The 20,336-nt window shown below is 37.0% G+C and overlaps 3 protein-coding genes and 1 long non-coding RNA gene across 6 annotated transcripts; 2 read left to right on the plus strand and 2 right to left on the minus strand.

Annotated features, from left to right (window-relative positions):
* Window positions 1-908: 908 nt before the first annotated feature.
* Window positions 909-3,916, plus strand: LOC106093577 (ATP-dependent RNA helicase Ddx1). Its single transcript, XM_013260650.2, has 7 exons — window positions 909-1,018; window positions 1,074-1,125; window positions 1,183-1,598; window positions 1,657-2,263; window positions 2,328-3,087; window positions 3,143-3,244; window positions 3,493-3,916. Exons 1-7 carry the CDS (start codon window positions 1,003-1,005, stop codon window positions 3,718-3,720), a joined length of 2,181 nt encoding a protein of 726 aa, XP_013116104.2. The 5' UTR covers window positions 909-1,002; the 3' UTR covers window positions 3,721-3,916.
* LOC106093579 (GSK3-beta interaction protein) lies at window positions 3,672-4,852 on the minus strand. Its single transcript, XM_013260653.2, has one exon. The coding sequence runs from the start codon at window positions 4,568-4,570 to the stop codon at window positions 4,073-4,075; it is 498 nt and encodes a 165-aa protein (XP_013116107.1). The 5' UTR covers window positions 4,571-4,852; the 3' UTR covers window positions 3,672-4,072.
* Window positions 4,853-5,015: 163 nt separating this feature from the next.
* Window positions 5,016-15,685, plus strand: LOC106093578 (bifunctional peptidase and (3S)-lysyl hydroxylase Jmjd7). 2 transcript variants are annotated; one of them, XM_013260651.2, is made up of 3 exons: window positions 5,016-6,051; window positions 12,975-13,427; window positions 13,490-15,685. In XM_013260651.2, the coding sequence occupies exons 1-2, from the start codon at window positions 5,060-5,062 to the stop codon at window positions 12,985-12,987; spliced, it is 1,005 nt and encodes a 334-aa protein (XP_013116105.2). In that variant the 5' UTR covers window positions 5,016-5,059; the 3' UTR covers window positions 12,988-13,427; window positions 13,490-15,685. The 2 variants fall into 2 exon arrangements, with proteins under 2 accessions (XP_013116105.2, XP_013116106.2); XM_013260652.2 differs by lacking the exons at window positions 12,975-13,427; window positions 13,490-15,685 and adding an exon at window positions 12,903-12,930.
* On the minus strand, window positions 9,170-12,163 carry LOC106093580 (uncharacterized). 2 transcript variants are annotated; one of them, XR_001222377.1, is made up of 2 exons: window positions 11,843-12,163; window positions 9,170-9,462 (listed from the first exon to the last, which is right to left on the minus strand). It is a non-coding gene; the product is annotated as an uncharacterized LOC106093580 (long non-coding RNA). The 2 variants fall into 2 exon arrangements; XR_001222376.2 differs by lacking the exon at window positions 11,843-12,163 and adding an exon at window positions 9,574-9,988.
* Window positions 15,686-20,336: the final 4,651 nt, after the last annotated feature.

A 20,336-nucleotide genomic window follows, 5' to 3' on the forward strand; every position in this document is an offset into this window, starting at 1 on the left:
ACAATGGACACAGTAAGATTTCTTCGTCATTCATTCTATGAAAAATATTGAAGCTATTAGGTTTTAACTTTGCAGTAAAGTGAAAAGTGTAAAAAGTAAGTACTGCCGATAATATAGTGTTTTTATGCCAAAAAAGTTTTCCAACATGAGGTAAACCTGAGGATAAGCGATATTTCATTAGAATTCCATAATCTAACAACACATCTTTACATTTTTAGGAGCGTCCTGAACTGACTATCGCCTGTACGATGAATTGAAGCTTAAGAACTTAGTACATAGTTTGCAAAGTGAAGTCATTGACCAGACTATCAAAATTTACACAAAAAAGTAAACATTAAGCAATATTTGTTTTCAACTGTAGAACACTTGTGTTCGTGTATAGCTTCGGTCTGGTCAAGAATCGCTAACACCTTCCACATGCAAGTGTCAATACAACAACGTAGTACCTAGATTTATGTAAAAGCAAATAACTAAATATCCAGGCTTTTGGTTTTATTTTTCTTTTTTTTTATAAATGTAATGAAAACATTTTATAAGCAGCAGAACAGGGTTACATGAATTTAATAAATTTTATGACATTTTTCTTAAATGTTATGAAAAATACCTATAATTGTTATGACAACTTTTCTATAGTTTATGATGTTCGATTTTCTTAAATATTAGGACATGTTCCATTGAATTGAGATTTATGAAACTAAAAAAAATTTTTGAAATGTAATGAAGTTTCATTGGAACGTATTTAAAATTTTTTTCAGACGTTAGATGTTATGACAAAATCATTAATGTCATGAACATTTTTCTTTCTGGCATGGACACTGATTCCATACAGAAACAAGATGCCATTAACGTTACGACGGAAAATATGAATGATAACGTTGCGTTTTCACGCCAGGCAGTACGTTACGTCGCTATCATTGTTTTAATAGTTCTATTTTCTTTTCCATCACCGGCATTTTGGAAAGGACGAAATTTTGCGGATTGCCGATTAATTAATCCAGAAAAATGACTGCTTTCGAAGGTATTTATTGCACATATTGTTGCAAAAACGTTTTTTTAAACATATAAATTTACAGAGTTTGGAGTTTTACCAGAAATTGCCAAGGCAATTGATGAAATGGAGTGGACGTAAGTTTCATTGGCGTTGTATATACATAAAGTTTAGTATTGTTATTGCCATTTTAGATTACCCACCGATGTTCAAGCAGAGGCTATTCCCCTTATTTTGGGTGGTGGTGATGTCCTTATGGCTGCGGAAACCGGTTCCGGCAAGACGGGAGCATTTTGTCTGCCAATATTACAAATTGTTTGGGAAACCCTTAGAGATTTAGAAGAGGGTAAAAGCAAAGGAGGTGCCTTAAGTGGTAGTGTGGCTCCTTGGACAATGTCCTTTTTTGACCGAGGCAATGCTTTAGCCGTCACCCCGGATGGTTTGCGTTGTCAGAGTAGGGAATTTAAAGAATGGCATGGCTGTCGTTGTACCACGGGAGTTAAAGGAAAAGGGAAATTTTACTTTGAGGCAACTGTAACGGATGAAGGGTTATGTCGAGTGGGTTGGTCCACACAAGAAGCTAATTTAGATCTGGGCACTTGCCGATTTGGTAATTGGAAAAAATTTTGTTTTAAAATTTTCTTCACAACCATTTTTTTTTATTTTAGGCTTTGGCTTTGGAGGCACTGGGAAAAAATCGAATAATCGACAGTTTGATGATTATGGCGAAGCCTTTGGCAAAAATGATGTTATAGGCTGCTATTTGGACCTTGAGAAAATGGAGGTGTCATTCACAAAGAATGGTACCAATTTAGGCTTGGCATTTCGTTTAAATGAAAATCTACGCAACGAAACATTCTACCCAGCGGTGGTTTTAAAAAATGCTGAAATGGCATTCAATTTTGGTAACACAGATTTTAGATATCCGCCTAAAGGTGGTTTCATTGGCGGTAGTCAAGTAGGCCCGTCCCATACAAAATCAAATCCATTGGCAAGCCCCTCTGCAAATGCTGGTTCAAACAAACCCTCACCAAATGCTCCACAGGCCATCATTATAGAGCCAAGTCGAGAACTGGCCGAACAAACATACAATCAAATTGAAAAGTTCAAGATACATTTATCTAATCCAGACGTTAAAAGCTTGCTACTGATAGGAGGCGTTAAACTAGAGCAGCAGAAAAGTGTTTTGCAACAAGGTGTACACATTGTAGTTGGCACCCCAGGCCGTTTGGAAGAAATGATATCCGGTGGTTTTGTGCAATTGACTCATTGCAAGTAAGACAATTATTTCTTTTTTTACATTTTATAGATTTTTTACTATACTGTTTTTTTTTCTTAGATTTTTCGTTTTGGATGAGGCTGATGCCTTACTGAAACAAGGCTACACTGATTTAATCGATCGCTTGCACAAACAAATACCAAAGATGACTTCAGATGGACGTCGCCTACAGATGGTGGTGTGTTCGGCAACACTACATGCCTTTGAAGTTAAAAAAATGGCTGACCGTTTAATGCATTTCCCCACATGGGTAGATCTCAAAGGAGAGGATGCTGTCCCCGAGACCGTGCATCATGTCGTCTGCATGGTAGATCCACAACGCGATACTTCATGGCATCATTTGCGTCAGCGTATACGCACTGATGCCGTTCATGCCCGCGATAATCCACATCCCCAAAATCAATGTCCTGAAACTTTTTCTGAGGCTATCAAATTATTGAAAGGCGAATATTGCATACACGCCATAGAGGAGCACAAGATGGACAGGGCCATTATATTTTGTCGCACCAAGTTAGATTGTGACAATCTGGAACAATATTTAAAAATCCGGGGAGGGCAAAAGTATTCTTGCGTTTGTTTGCATGGTGATCGCAAACCAAATGAGCGCAAACAAAATCTTGAACTATTTAAGAGAGGGGATGTTAAATTTCTGATATGTACCGATGTGGCTGCAAGAGGTTTGGATATAACTGGCCTACCATATATGATTAACATTACACTGCCTGATGAGAAATCCAATTATGTCCATCGTATTGGTCGTGTAGGGCGAGCCGAACGTATGGGTTTGGCTATTAGCTTGGTGTCAACGGTTCCAGAAAAGGTATGTCATTTAATATCTTAACATTTCGATTTAAAATTTTATTTTTACCTTTTAGGTGTGGTATCATGGCGATTGGTGTAAAACCCGTGGCCGAAATTGCTATAATACCAATCTTACAGATAATCGTGGATGTTGTATTTGGTATAATGAAAAGAATGTAAGTTCAGAGTGTAATCATTCCCAAGAATCAGATATTGAAGATAATTAACAAACCAAATTACTGGATTCGAGCAGATACAAAATAAGCATTGCATGGAATCTTGGGATTGAAAGTCAATCATATTATGTTTCATGTTTCTGTATCGCTGGAACATACCATTTGAAAAGATCATTATTACAATATACATTTATTTTAATACATATATTTTAATACTTTTACTTTCTCATATTTTTATTTTGTTTTAGCTCTTGGCAGAAATAGAAGACCATTTGAATATTACCATTCAACAAGTTGATAAGAACTTGTCTGTACCACTTAACGATTTCGATGGTAAGGTTGTGTATGGACAGAAAAATCTAAATACTGGCTCTGGCTATAAAGACCATGTACAACAATTGGTGCCCGTTGTTAGAAAGCTCACCGATTTGGAATTGCAATCACAATCTTTATTTTTAAAACGCTTAAAAGTCTAAACAGCTTATAGACAATTACATCTTTTGTGTGGAGCGATCGTCATACCATACAACTCCGTATTACGAAAAATATTAGTGGTTAAATATTACAATCACATATATTAAAACTATTATAGCTAAAAACATTGCTTGCATACGTAACATACATTAATGCAAGTTGCTGCTAAAAAAACAAACCAAAAACAGAACAAAACTATTTTATTTTGTTATAAATCTGGGTTTAATTTTCTAGAGTTTGTGTGGTTATGGTGTATGTTTTGAGACATGGGATGGTGGGTTAGTCTTAACTTAAAATGCAACGAAACGTTAGTCTGTATTCTCCTAGATTTGTTCGATGACTGTGGTTTTCACTTCAATCCTCTTCTTCCTCATCCTCCTCCTCAAGGCCTTCTTCGTCCTCTTCTTTAAATTCAGTTCTCATCCGTTGTAGCTGCAATAGTTGTTTGCACAATTGATTTCCAAATGATTCCACATATCCCGGACTTATTTTGTCCAGCAATGCGTAGGGGGTTTCAAAGACTTCATCATCTTCGGAAACCTCCTCTTTGCCCTCATCAATTGTATCATATATTTTGGATACTATGCGAAAACCAATACTGCTTACATGAATACAATAGCTAGCTCCCTCAAAAGTGCAAATGTTCATATATATATGACTCTCGTTGCTGGGCAATTTCTTGGCAATATCTATTTCGGCTACATGTGTTTTAACATCATTAATTATGGCTGTCGCCTCCTCCTCCCAATTAATTATTTCCTCTCCATTATCGGCACCTTCTAATGGAGGACGTATGCCAGTGCTGTCGGTACCCAAAGCCACTGGTTCCGCATCTTTTATGCTGCCGTCCATATTTTTATATTATATGTAGCTTTGGCAAAATTATTTGCAATAGTTCATTCACTATTTTACGAAAAAATTTATTTAACTAATTTTACCACATATGTTGGAATTTGAGATCTATGCCACTACTACCAGTAGCAAAATTTTCAGCATATGTTTTTCTTTGTTGGCAGATACTTTTTACGATGGCTGAAACGTAACGTAGTTTTGGTATTGTGGAGTATGTTTACCTAAAATTTGTAATGTCTTAACTTTTGGAGTAGTGCTACTGTTTTATTTAAATTATTTGCATAGCAACTACATTTAAATGAAGTGCTTTTTAAAAAGAAATAAAACTAAAGACTTCGTTGCAATACAATTTTGTATATTTACTGGTACGATACGTCATGCAGTGTTTGCAGCAATTTGTGCATTTGAATTATGGTCTGAAAATATCAGCTGTTTTGTCTAGTAAGAAGCTCAACGCCCAAACTAGGTCGTATCACATTAAGTTTTATAATGGCTAATAGCAAAATAAACTCAGCTTTCGAACTGTTACTGAATGAAGCCAACGATTTGTGCATTGGAACTGAAGTGCTCGAAGTATTCAATATACCTAAACCAATAGAATTTGCTCGCGAATACTATGCCAAACAACGACCTGTTGTCTTCAGAAATGTGCTTTCCTCGTGGAAAGCTTTGCAAAAATGGAATGGCGATTATTTCAGAGAACATTTGGGCCAAAAGTTAGTCGATGTAGCTGTAACACCAAATGGTTATGCTGATGGTTTAGCTACCCGTCATCAAGACAACAAGGAATATTTTGTTTTACCATTAGAGGAGCAAATTACAATGGAATCATTTTTAGATCATTTGGACGATGCAATGGGAGCTGTTTACTATATACAAAAACAAAATTCCAATTTGTCCCTAGATTTTCCTGAGCTAACGGAAGATATTGACACCTCCCTGCTGGATTTTGCACAACATTGTTTTAATAAACCTCCAGATGCCGTCAATTTTTGGATGGGCGATGAAAAGGCCATAACTTCTATGCACAAGGATCCCTATGATAATTTGTATTGTGTGATTTCTGGTCACAAGGATTTTATATTGTTTCCGCCCCACTGTCTGCCGTGGATACCTAAGCGACTGTACTCAACAGGGGTATATAAACGAAATGACGAGACGAAAAAATATTACATTGAACCACTGTTGCAAACACATTATAATGAAAACAATGATGTGATTTCATACGGCCCTGAGCCTCTACTAACAGAATGGATAAGTATTGATCCCTTATCGCCTGACTTGGAAAAGTATCCACAGTATTCGAAAATACAACCCTTGCATGTGCGAGTTAATGCTGGAGATTTGCTGTTTTTACCAAATTATTGGTATCATCATGTGCGCCAAAGTCATAAGTGTATTGCTGTGAATTTCTGGTATGACATGGAATATGACAGTCGTTATTGTTATTACCGAATGTTGGAAGATTTAGCAGCATCCAAGTAAGTAAATTTTACCATAAATATTTCATATATAAATTTTTGAAGACGTATGTAATATTTTCATAAATTCGTTTTTTTCTTTTAACAATGTTTGTTTTTTTAGTTGCATACGTAAATGTTATTTATTTTGAATTTAGTCCAAGCTAATAACGTGAGGCTGCGGCCAATAATGATCGTGATTTCAAGCAATCAAATTATGTTCTCAATAACAAACCGTAATGCAAACGCAAATTTGCCAACGATCTCTTTTCACAGAGATCCAAAATTTTGAAACGGTAAGGGTTAGGATATAGAAAAAAAAGTTTCTCATATTTTGAAAATTCGTAAACAGCGCTCCAAAAACTGCCACGAACTTTGGATTACTAATGAAATATTAGTCTATCATATCAATGAGTGCTGTTCCATTGAAATTGTAGCTCAATGATAAGATAGCCCTTTTTGTAGGCGAGTCCCAAGCATGTGAGTGAAGATATATTCCGAATTTAACTAGTGGAGACACAAACCACTTACTTAGCAGTCCTCTGTTACTGGCATTAGCAGAACACTGTTAAGCTATTTAACACGCAATTAATTGATTTCAAAATATATATATATATTTGTTCATAAAAAGTTAATTTCAAACAAGACAAACAAGCAAACAAAAAAGTCATCAGACCGGCATCAAACGACAGCTTAGGAAGCCTAGTTTCTTAAACATACGCCCACATTTTCCAAATAATCGTCCAACTATCGCTTTTTTGGCAAAAACCCTAACCATTACTAGGCTTCCTAAGCTGTCGATTGATGCCGGTCTCATCGACTTACTATTTTCCTTTTTTGCACAGTGGACCAATCAATTTTACAATCTTCGTTATCTTGTTAGTATACCTTGCGGATATTGAGGGAACCAAATTTTAATGTTGGATCACCTTATTATTTTCCAAATATTTTTTTTTTTTTTGCCTTTTCATGAACAAATATTTTTTTTTTTGAAATTAATTGCGTGCAAAATTGCTTAACAGTGTTCTGCTAATGCCAGCAACAGAGAACTGCTATGTCAGCGGTTTGTGTCTCCACTAGTTAAATTCGGAATTTATCTTCACTCGCATGTCCAAAGCACGGCGCGTTGAAAGTCATCTCTTTAAAGAGAAGTTTTACATTGTCTTATACCCTGCTCATGTCGCATAGTGTCGTGAGTTCATAGTAAAGTTGGGCAAAAATAGAAGGAGTTAACGTGGGCGGATGAAACTTGGCAAAGATATTTTTTTTAATATAGAAGACTTAGGATCAAACAGTACCACATAGGTACACGTTTTGAAATAGATCCCAAATCGCTCGATTATCCGATTTTATTTCCCAAGACCAAAAAATCTTAATTTTCTATCCGATTTCCCTCAAATTTTAAACAAATACTTGCTTTGGGCCTCTCGCCTATCACCAATGGAAATATGGGCCAATTCGGATAGTTTTTCCATATAGCTGCCGTAAAGACATATACGGATCTCCTGATTAATGGTTTTAGCCTATAAAAAACATTTTTTTCAAGTGTTCAAAGCGTCCGCAGTTTGCGGATATTGGAATGATCCATACGGAGTAGTTGCAACGGCAGTCGCGGACAATCAGCGGTATCGAGCGGAGAGTGTCAGTGGGAGGTCGGGCGGCACCGGCTCTTGCACAAATACTGAGTGCCTATGATGTTCGATATGAAAAGGCGAGTTAATGGCGCCTTTAAATAACCATTGGCCACTCTGTTCCCTTGGCGATCGGTCCAATGGACCGAAACGAGCTTACTCACCTACAGGACATTGACGAGTATCGCCACCTCCACATGGAAATGTGGCTTCAACGACAACAAAAATTTCTGCCAAATCATACAACAATTACGGCTTACAGGGGCTCAAGATGTCAAATCGGGAGATTGGTGTATATGGGAGCTATATCCGATTGTAAACGGATTTGCGTTAATGACGTCTCGGAATTTCCTCTCGGTCACTAGCACATCCAAGGAGGGTGTCAGTTCACTGAACCGGCGATTGGTGTACTCTCTGAAGCCAGCTCAATCGACCTTCTTCTGATTGATAAACATCCGGCGTTAAGAGGTTATGAAGTCGGGTGGTCGGCCGATGGTGAGAATTATGGAAAGGTCCAACCCCAAAGAGATAATGGCTTGCCAGGCTACGTCACTCAGAAGATCAGGGGATGCAATGGAAATGTCCGGCGAGCTGCTACACCACCTCGTAATCCTAGTGAGATTACGAGTAGCAAAGACGCTTGAGGCATTACTCCTCCCGAGCCTCGTAGGAGAATTTCCATTTGCCGAGCATCAACATGGATTTCGAAGACTGCATAGCACAACAAATGCTTTGCATGCCATCACTGCACACATTTGCCGTGGCTTTAGTCAGCCCATGCCATGTGTATGATTGTATGATCATGGCATCAGGCCCCCCACCCAGTGCGATAGGTTGAACGTCTTCCTCACCGAACTTGCCTCATATTTCGCTGCAAGAAATCTTAAAGATATCTGCCATCAAATCTTCAGCCACATTGTTCACTACAAATACACGTGAGGTGAATGCCGAGCTGACTGTGATGGTCGATGGAGAAATGATACCGACCATCAAGTGTCCCAAAACACTTGGCGTCACATTCGACAGCTCTTACACATCTCCCCCACATGCCACAGCAATTTGCCATAAACTCAAAAGTAGAAACAAGGTCCTCAAGTCACTTGCCGGCAGCTGGAATAATAATCAGATCTGTCAGAATGTCGTCGTCCGAACTGCGACGGGCTGTCTCTTCAGTTCTCATGTGGTCCACCTCCATCAGGGACAAAGATCCTACAGTGCGAAGACATAACTACAGTACAATCTATCTCAGCAATACCTTTTAGGGTTTTATCGTAGAGACCATCCAAATCATCATCTTGTGGAAAAATATCCACTGTCCAGAAGCCTTTAGGTAGATCTACATGATCTAGACCGTGAGGTTCAGCGCTACAAGAGACAACCTCTAGATCAAGCGCCATATCAAGCGGGGCTAGACAACATTTTTGCAGGCACGGTAATTGATGCGGTAAATAGGGGAAAATGGTAGGCAACCCTGTTATTGAAAGCAAAATTAGCGAGCTCCAAGAAAATAAAAAAGAATTATAATTTGAAAAATAAAGTGTAGTCAATCAGTTTTACTTTACTAATTCATACTATAACTAACAACTATAAATTGTAAGTTGAAACAAGCGAACGTCAGCTGAATTTGTCCACGTGAACTGCAATTGGCAAAACTTTCTGGTTGAATTGTGATTGGGCGCCGAGCTTTTGTTTACATTTCTGCCGAGGCTGTGTCAGCAATTGTGTTGGTACCATTCACATGCGTTTTTTTCCGCCAAGGACGAGTGAATGCGTTTCTTTTGCATTGGCTGTTGCTGAACGCCTGGAATAATTTTTTTTATTATTTTTTGCGGCAATTTTTTAGAACAATTGAGCAATTGTTGGTGTGTTTTTGTGGAACCTGTTTGCTTGTATTGGTGTGAATTTGGTTTACCATTTGCTGTTTTGTGGATTTGGCTGGTTGGTTTTGGTGTTGCATTTTTCTCTCATCAGTTGCCATATACCATTTCTTTGCCTTAAATATGGCTTTGCAAACCAAAGCTTATAAATGCCCTAAATTTACAAGCAATATACAAAAAAACCAGTGTAGTATTGGATGTTGTGTTTGCGATGACTATGATTACTAAGGAGCAGCACACATTTTTGCATAAAACTAAGACCTTTCTTACAAATGTCTAAATTGTACTCGCAAAAAATAAACATAGTTAGCGAAGACTCTGTTGAAGCAAATATTTCTTTGCCTTCTGCTAATAGCACTAATTTGTCAAGCGAACTTCGTGGCCAATTTACTGACTTTTCATCGTCTTTTGAAAACCAGATTGATACTTTTAAATCGGAAATAAGCAAGAAAGTTCAAGATATGAAAGATCATATGGATGCAATGATAAAAACAGTCCAAACGGAATTTAACACCATAGTAAAGAAGCTACAAGAATAACATGAAAATTGACTAACAGTAACCAGGAAGCTAGAGTCGAATCAGAGTAGTGCCATTTCCCAGCTGCGAAGTCAAAATGATATTTTACAAAGAAGACTGAACCGCGCGGATATTGTCGTTAATGATTTTCCGGATGGTATACAGGATTTGCTACAGCCAGTTATAAGAATTGCTGCTTTGTGCAACATAAATATAAATCATTCTGATATACAACATTGTTGTTATATGGCTAAAGGAAAATCTGTCTTAATTACAATAAATTCAACTCTGTCTTTACTAGAGACACAATTATGGCGAACTATACAAGGGCAGACAGATATCGTAGGGGGCATTAATATAAGAGAGAATATTTCTAAATGATCTTTTAAATTTTGCTCTTTTTATGTCGAAATTTACGGCGACAGAAACATTAACATTAACACATTTTAACTTGTAAATGCTGATAAACGAACATTCATTGTGACTCTTCCTAATGGCACACGCAAAGTTCTACATTATGATCAATGTGCTAGTTTGACTGCTGGCGTCCTCATGGAGTCCGAAATCCAGACGGTTGTTGAAGAACGGATATAATTGAGTAGTTAAATATTTATTAGTTTATATTGTTTTTTAATTGGTAGCAGCTGCAATTCGTATTTTGTTTTATTTTATTTTTTCTTGGTGTTTTCAAGATAAATATTGTCTGCCATTTTCTTATTATTGCAAAAATGTTTAAAAACTGGATCTCACTAATCTAGGTACAATTGTTCATTACAATCAGAGATATGGCATCTTGAAGGACTTGTTTGTCCAGACTATGGTTGGCGTTGAGAAGGCGTTGATTGGTGTAGTATATTTACCTTATAGCGATTTTAAGTCTTTAGAGTGTGATATTGCGGATTTATTGGTCCGTTATTCCAAAATCATTATAATGGGTGATTTCAATAATAATATGTTCGACCTTGCAAAGGCCCACTCTGTTCGCCGCTCATGCGCTAGATTGGGTGTCTCAGTTTCACATAATTCTAAACCTTCACATTACGACTCATTTCATCGCTCATCTTCTCTTCTAGATTATTTTCTCTTCTCTGACCCCCGCAATATTAGCATCAGTAATCAATTCGTTTGCCTTAACATATCAAAGCATGCCTTTATATTCATCTCAATTGAGATTATAATCGGTTTCCACTCGGAAACTTTTCGTACGGAATCACCTACTACCAAGGACATGAATTTTCTAAATGCCTCCTTTATTAGTAACCAGTTGGATGTAGTTGACGAATCGGGCGATTTTTTTTTTGGGGTCTATACCCTCTGATTTGGGGTTCTCATTTAGTAGTGTCTCAATTGATGACCCTTTTACCGCCTTCTCAAATGTGATGTCAAATGCTACGGCCACGATGGCTATCCATAGAAATTCTTCAAGATGTTATTTCCCCATATATCTGCCAATTTTCTTCACTTGATAAATACGATAATAATGGCCTCCACATTTCCGAAGGAGTGGAAAAATTCGGATAGCTATAGGCCGATATCTACAATATATTGCCTGTATTATGAAAGGAAGTCGAGTATGTACTGTAGAAACAACTCGATGGCTACTTAAAGGAGAGGAGACTTTTGAGCGATATTCAGTGTGGCTTCCGAAGTCATAGGAGCTCTTCAATGTTGCTTGTTGGACTACCCGACTACATAAGAAACAATTTTTCCACTCAGAAAATCAGTGTCCTTCTCTCATTGGTCTTAGAGAAGGCATTTGAGTGCATGTATGCTTAATTTTTCTTACCTGTGTCAGGGAAATCAATATATTAATGTGAATGGAGTGGTTTCAGATGTTCTCCTTGTTAAGAGTGGCGTGCCCAAGGGTCTGTCCTTGGGCCAATATTGTTGATCATATTTTGAGCGATTTATTTGACGACTTGAGGGACTGGTGTTCACCCTTTTCTTATGGGGATGATGTACAATTTAATGGTGTCTAATAGATTGTCCATTAATCCCTCGAAGACTAAAGCTATTTTGTTTTCCACTCATAACTGCAAGGACTTACATTTGGTTTATAACAACCATGCGATTGATTTCGAACGAAACATAAAATATTTAGGGGTGAGTATCGATGATAAATTGTATTTTGATAGACAATGTCACACATATAGACAATGTCACACATACCCATCTGCCACTTCGTTTTCTTTATAACATGCGTTAATTATGCCACACATTCTTTACTGCCTTGAGGTAGTGGTAATTACGTCTATTGTCACAAGCAGACTATTAATGATTGTATATTGCACATTAAAAAAATGGTTTCTGATTCTTTAATTCCTGTTGTTGCGTTGAATTTTTGGGAACTTCGATCCTCGATTGGCATGGTTTTATTTCTTTATCTTTTGGAAAATAGTGAATAAAATAAAACTTTTTTTATACCTTATAAAAGACCAATTTGTAGCTTTCTATTGTACTAATATAATTAAATACTAAATTAAAATTATTTTAAAATATAAAATCTCTTTCAAGAAAAAGTATTATTTAAACATGAATCAGCCCACTATTGTTGTTAACTATTTCTTAGTCATTAAGCATTTGCTACTTAATCATTGTTATTAACTGTAAAATACCCTCACTTTGCATTTAGAATTCGTCTGAAGCGGACGCTTCGGGATTCGATGCTTAGTCATCGTTATACACAGTACAGTTATAACTGTACATTGGTTTTAATTCTGTATTTTTAATACACGTGTTTTAATTTACAGTTGGTGGGGACACCAACTTCGGAAGTACAACCTGGCATATAGAGTCGTACTCTGCCATTTCGATTAAAGTCCAAAAAAAAGTAAAATACCCTAAAGTAGCCCATTGTAATTATCTACATTGGCTATTTTTATGGCTTTTCGTTACATGTTCTGAATGAATAAATAAAGAGCTACCGGGTGAATGTAGTCCTTGGAGAACGACCGCCTCCCATTGCACCAATTACGTTCCAGCAGATGCAGCCTCCTCAACTCCGAAAGAGTTTGGATTGATGCCGGCGTGCAAGATGTATGTCCCGATTGTGACTAGAGACCACACGATACACGTCACCTGTATAACTTGCCCATCCAGACTCACTCAACTCAGATCAGCCTGGACGCACCCCATCTTAGTCGCAGAGTTCCTGGATCTTGACACTCAATAGAATCAAACAGACGAAAGATAGAACACAACAAACTGCTACAACAACAACATAAACAGATTTGAACAGTACCTGGCAAGTCTGTTGAAAGTCGTTACAAACACTCCATGCAAATTTCAGCCAAACCGGAAAAAAACTGAGGCTTCTAGTGACTCAAGAAGTATAACTTTATATGACAGTTATCCAATTCCATCGTATGGTGGTGGGTTTAAAAAGATTAATAACTTTTGTTGATGCAGATAAACTAAGTTGGTACCTTTACAGGTTAAAGAACCTACTTTGTCATTCCAACATCCGTTAAAGGTAGTGAGCTAAAATGTGCCACGAGTTCACCTGTAGAACGATAAAAAAATAGGTTGGGGCGTCGAGTTAGTAGTTCATAACCCGGAAAAGTATGGAAATCTTGAACAAATTACTATGAAAAAACAATCCCATGTCAGCCGGTTGTACGTACCGGATTGACCCGATGGAGTCTTTCATCGACAAGGGCTACCGCCTCAGTGTACAACACACTACTACTACAACAATCCTCCCTATGTTGACGACTCCCGCAAACGTTTAAAGGACCATGATTTGCGTATCTGCACCTGTAATGTCCGCAGTCTTTATAGAGAGGGTGTATTGGATGTATTGGAGAAATACAGGGCAGACATTACTGCCGTACAGGAATTGCAATGGCTCGGAAAGGCCTCCACTACAACACCGAGACGTGATATTATAACTGCCATGAAACGAGGCATGAATTCCGCTATGGACTTGTGGTTAGTCGTCTGGTTTATTCCCGTGGATGAGAGGCTAGCCAAAATCTACATAAAAGCCAAATTCTTCACCATCAGCCTTTTTTGTGCCCATGCCCCGACGGAAAACAAGGACGAACAGACCAAGGAAATTTTCTACGAGCGCCTAGAATGAGAATATGACCGCTGTCTGTCCCTTGATATTAAAATCGTTCTGGGAGATTTTAATGCGAAAATTGGGAAGGAAAATATCTTTGGCCTAGTAGTCGGAAAATTTAGCCTGCACGGAGTAACATCCGATAATGGATTGAGGCTAATAGACTTCGCCGCGGCAAATAACAAGGTTTCCTTCATAGAAGGTTTCACACGGCCTCTAGATGTCACCTGATCAAGACACGAGAAACCAAATAGATCATGTTGAGATAGATGGAAAGCATTCAACCCCCTTGTTAGATGTACGACCGATCCGAGGGGCGAACATCGATTCGGATTATTTACTTGTTGCAGGAAAGGTTTACACACGTGTTAGTGTGGCCAGAAAGGTATGATCTGACACTGCACAGGAGCTGGACATCGGAAAACTGCGAACACAACAGGAGGCAACGACATTCTCCACTCGGCTGACCCAATTGCATGCTCGCTGTCTCCAATCCCACGGCAGCCGGTTGTACGTAAAGAATTGACCCGATGGATTCGTTCATCGGCAAGGGCTGCCGCCTCAGTGTACAGCACACTACTACAACAACATTTCGCTGTTCCGAAAGTATAGCAGCGCAATGGCAAACCATTGCGAAAATCGATAGCTTTAATACAGGCACATCCTCCTACAGAGACAAAGAAGAAAATCTGCTATAACCTCAGCATACTATGTGCCGTACACAAGAAAAGGGACAAGGTGGTATATGCCAACTACAGAGAAATAAGTCTCCTCTCAATCGCATTCGAGAAACTATCGAGCGTACTATTTTAAAGATTAAAAACTAAAGTCAATGAGATAATTGGGCCCTATCAATGCGGCTTTAAACCTGGTAAATCCACCCTAGACCATATATTCATACTGCGGCAAATCCTGGAAAAGACCCGAGAAGGACAAATCAACACCTACAATCCTTTCGTTAACTACAAAGCCCCCTTCGACAGCCCTCAAAAGGTACTTGAAGCCATATCTGAGTTTGGTATCCCTGTAGAACTGATACGACTTTGCAGAATGACGCATGCTGATAAGCATGCTCCGAACCTTTCAATACCAAACGAGGTTTCAGACAGGGAGATAGCCTATCGTGTGATCTCTTTAACATGCTTCTGGAAAAGATTATACGATATGCAGGAGTGAATAGGCATTGTACACTAACCACAAGAGAACATATGCTACTCGCGTGCCGACGACATCGATATTATGGGTCGGTCAACGGAGGAAGCAAACGAAGCCTTTAAAAGTATAGAAAGGGAATCAACGATAATTGATTTGGCAGTAACTTGAGATAAGACAAAATGGATGATATCAACTCCCACAAATCCTTGAAAACCCGGTCAGATAAAGAGTAGCCATTCATTCATCAAGTGATTTATTTTTTTGTTTTAATTCTTTTTGTTTTTCATGTAGTTTATTATTAGTATTATTATTGATTTTCCATTTAAGCTGTCTCAACTGAGTAGTTTTTCATCCATTATTAAATATTTATACTCATGCAAATATTTTAAAAATGTTAAACTAAATGTATCTTAGTTCATTTTGATTTTAGGGTTTCTTAAAAAACATAAAAGCCATAATTTATATTTTAATTGATGTCAAGTTTTAGAATTTTTAATACTGTGTTCAGCTACTTTATGTTGCTGAAGTTATTAGAGTAGTCAACCATTCATCAATCACTTGTTTTGTGTTAGTTCATATCTTGTTCCATGTAATTTATTATTAAAATTATTATTTATTTTTCATTGAAGTTGTCTCAACTGTGTAGTCATTCATTTATTATTAATATTTTAACTTAAATGTAGTGCATTAGTCAAATAAGGGCTTGGCTAATATTTAAGCAAATGTTGAGATAGTAAGCCACTTTATCTACCTCGGCACCGGTCTTACTGGCTAAAAGATGTTACTTTTACGGTTGAATTGGCTAGATCATGCTGTCAGAATGGATGAAGAAGCCCCAGGAAAGAAGTCTTTTAAGGGCGTTCAAGGTGCTACACGCAAACCGGGACGACCAAGAGTCCGATGGATAGATCAAGTGGTGGGATACTCCTCGAAACTTGGAACGCTATTCTACTTTCGGTTAATGGGACAAAAGTTCTGTCATAGCCAATTTAAGTAAAGGCTCTATCAGACTATATGTTCTTGTCTTATGACATGTCAAATTTTGCTATTGTTAACGTTGCACACAGTGTGATACGAATGAAACTAAAATAAGCCAATTACATTTTAAAATAGCACATGTTATTTTTCGATTAGAGCGGTGCTCTATTTCTTCTGACAAAAACATAAAGAAATCAGCTGTTTTTGCTCTCATTCAGATGAGAGCAAACCCATATTAAATTGTTTATGACTTGGCCAGCTTTCGCGCAGCTGTAACAATTTGTACGGGTTGAAATATGAGCTTTTGTTACATTTTTAAGTTATGTCATAAAAAAAAAACATACTAGTGTGATAGCAAAAATAATGAATCGTATGTAAACAGACAAATTTGTCACAAATAATGAAATACTAATGATACATAAAAAGTGGCATGTCATAAGACAAGAACATATAGTGTGATAACAGCTTAAGGAAAAAGTCATGATAACTGCTTCCGGATTTGTCGCTGAAATGTTTAATTGTTTTGCGAGCGATATTTAACAGTTATCATTTGTTTTTATTTTCATACCAAAATACGTTTTTTATCTGCATTTATGGTTTCATGTTTTTTTTTCGCTAATAAATAAAAAAAAAGAAGAAACGAACCAATCAAACCAATAAAACAAACAAAAACAATGCCGACAATGGTTTCAAGATTTGCCACTAAAAGTTATTTTTTCCATTTTGCTCAATATATACAGAGTACTACTTTTTCGCCCATTTTCCTATAGCAATTCGCCGGCGTTTTTTGTATGAAGTTTGACAGCATTCCGCCAAAATGTTGCCATTTACATATAAAAATTAATATGGCACCAATCAATTTTACTTTTTTTTGGATTTTACAGTAAATCTAAATGTCAAAGGCTTGATAACACAGCTGTGATTTTCGGGAAAAATCCAAAATATATGTTCTATTTGATCCGATATTCCACACAAAAGCAACAAAACAGTTTTAAAATGATGAAAATACAAATACAAAACACATTTGAAGAAGATAAGTTGTAAAACAATGTTTATTTCTAAAACCACTTTGTCATTTCAATTTACGACATTTGCCATTCAAGCAAGGCGGATTTAAAAAGGCTGTCTCAAGCAAATAGCTGTTAACAGCCGGCCAAGTTTGACGGTATTAAGATGTCAGATTTTTGTTTGCATTCTCTTTGTTGTTATCTTCTTTCTCGTATATTCTCTGCTCATGTACGCACACGTATACACACACGCACACAAATTTCTTTGTGTGTGTTGGCAAAACGTCGATCAGCTTGATGCCAATATGACGGGTTGCACCATATGATTTGCGGTTGTTCCACAAATGAGACCACCTTTGTTTCGCAATGCCACTCAAGGTAGTTTCATTAGGGGTAGAATTTTGTTGTACTAATGACACTACCTGTTGATTGTACCATGAGTACATATGACCAAGATCCCTAACACCAACAAACACTTAGTTACAATTGGAAGTTTATTTTACGTGAGAAAACGACTTGTTGCGCAGTGCTTTTTTTGGGCGTCGTGGAATGTAAATTTTCTCTAGATGAAAAAACAAGTTTAATCGAAACCATGGTACAAATAAGAGGTAGCTTAATTAGCACAATTAAAATCTACCCTAACGAAACTACCTTCAGTGGCAAATGTCGTAAATTTAAATGTCGAAGTGGTTTAAAAAAAACTTGGTTTACAACGGATCTTTTACAAATTTGTTTTTATATTTGTATTTTCATCATTATAACACTGTTGTTGGTTATGTGTGAAAAATCGGATCAATTAGAACATCTTTTTAAGATTTTAGGAAAATATCACAGCTGTGATATTAAGCCTTTAACATATAGATTTACTTCAAATTCAAAACAAAAATAAAGAAATTGTACTCAGCTGTTCGCATGACCTCAAGTCATTAAGTCGTTCTGTATCGAAACGAACACTTTTCATCAATATTTTTCGCTTATTTCTTTGTATGGAGTTTCACCGCGAAAGCCGAATATAGTACCAACCTTTAGGCGGTAAGACTTGTCGTATGTAATTTCAAAAGCAGTAACTCTGAAAGTTGTACACATCGTGTGATACGTACGAAAAATTTAATATGACAAATGGATTTTGGAATAAATATGCTACTTTTTCAATTAAATCGAGCTTTTATTTCAACAAACATACATGTAGATACACGTCTATAAAAAGTACAATGAATATGAGAATATTATGTGACATGACTAACCGTCTAATGGCAGCTTATGAAGTAAATACCATATGATTAATATTTATATAAAAAACATAGTGTCATATTATTTACCAAGGCAAATTTATATAAGGTTAAGTCATTAGCCCAGCTGATGAAGTTTTCTAATTCCAGGGTTATATGCAAATCCTACTAGAACGTCAAATGCTTTGTTAGGATTTTAAAGGATTTTTCATTTTGTTTCTTTAAATTTTTATCGTTTGAATTTTTAATTTACACGTTTATAATCATAAATCTTTCGATCTTGTAGCTGCTACACATGATAATGCAAATAAAAACTAGAATGTCAATTAGGATATCGTTGTTTTTGGGCTAATGACTTAACCTTGTATAAATTTGCCTAGTGACTCACTTTTATATCGACCGTTAACCTAAATATTAAAATTTATGAGATCAGATGCAGGTTTTTATTTTAAGCAAGGAAAAAAGGCATTCCCAAAAATTTTTGGATTTAAACTCCTATTTACACAAAAATACTTGACATATTGAATCCAAAATTCACATTTAGAGTAACTGGAGTGTTCTCTATCAAATTGCATCCAACAATTTACATTCCGAATATGTTGACATTTGACACATTTTTGGCCACGGTCGTGTGTCGCCAACATTGGGACATATGCCACTTTTGGGTACAGTGGACGAAATTATTTATGTCATTCATTCAAGGCGCTTGACCTTGACGATATCTTTCCGACTAATCTTCTGAACACTTTCTTTGCGGTAACATTTTTTCTCTTATTTTTGCATTTGACCGTGCTTCTAGAACAGCAAATAATATTGGACGACCGAAAAATTAATATGTTTATGTATATAAAGGGTGATTTTTTTGAGGTTAGGATTTTCATGCATTAGTATTTGACAGATCACGTGGGATTTCAGACATGGTGTCAAAGAGAAAGATGCTCAGTATGCTTTGACATTTCATCATGAATAGACTTACTAACGAGCAACGCTTGCAAAACATTGAATTTTATTACCAAAATCAGTGTTCGGTTCGAAATGTGTTCAAATTTTGACAAATTTTGTTCAGCGATGAGGCTCATTTCTGGTTGAATGGCTACGTAAATAAGCAAAATTGCCGCATTTGGAGTGAAGAGCAACCAGAAGCCGTTCAAGAACTGCCCATGCATCCCGAAAAATGCACTGTTTGGTGTGGTTTGTACGCTGGTGGAATCATTGGACCGTATTTTTTCAAAGATGCTGTTGGACGCAACGTTACGGTGAATGAACACATTTCGAACCGAACACTGATTTTGGTAATAAAATTCAATGATTTGCAAGCGTTGCTCGTTAGTAAGTCTATTCATGATGAAATGTCAAAGCATACTGAGCATCTTTCTCTTTGACACCATGTCTGAAATCCCACGTGATCTGTCAAATACTAATGCATGAAAATCCTAACCTCAAAAAATCACCCTTTATATAATTGGCTATGACAGTACATTTGTCCCATTAGCCGAATGTAGAATAATGTTCCATGCGCCACGATCTTCTACGCTCATTCTAAAATCTCTGACCATGTTTCACACCACTTGATCTTTCCATTGGGCTTTTGATACAGCTCGTGATTCATATGACGCCTATATTCTCCATTAATGCAAACTGGTCCATATATTCTACGAAGAATCTTTCTCTCAAACACTCCCTCGTAGCATCCAAACCTCCAAAGTAGCACCTGTTTGGCAGCACTATTCTTCGCTTTATTTCAAAACTGTCGTCGTTCGTTTCGGTTACGTTGGTGCCACGGTAGATAAAGCTACTGACTATCTCAAAGTTGTGGTTCCCAACTTTCTTTCTACAAGGCGTTTTGGG

Source organism: Stomoxys calcitrans, chromosome 1 (genome assembly GCF_963082655.1).
Source record: "Stomoxys calcitrans chromosome 1, idStoCalc2.1, whole genome shotgun sequence".
NCBI classification, from domain to species: Eukaryota; Metazoa; Arthropoda; class Insecta; order Diptera; family Muscidae; genus Stomoxys; species Stomoxys calcitrans.

Coding starts and splice junctions, on each gene's coding strand:
- LOC106093577 (XM_013260650.2), top strand. Junction 1,599..1,656: donor TCTGGGCACTTGCCGATTTG/GTAATTGGAAAA, acceptor TTTTTATTTTAG/GCTTTGGCTTTGGAGGCACT. Junction 3,088..3,142: donor TGTCAACGGTTCCAGAAAAG/GTATGTCATTTA, acceptor TTTACCTTTTAG/GTGTGGTATCATGGCGATTG.
- LOC106093579 (XM_013260653.2), bottom strand. CDS start 4,570: ATGGACGGCAGCATAAAAGATGCGGAACCAGTGGCTTTGGGTACCGAC.
- LOC106093578 (XM_013260651.2), top strand. CDS start 5,060: ATGGCTAATAGCAAAATAAACTCAGCTTTCGAACTGTTACTGAATGAA.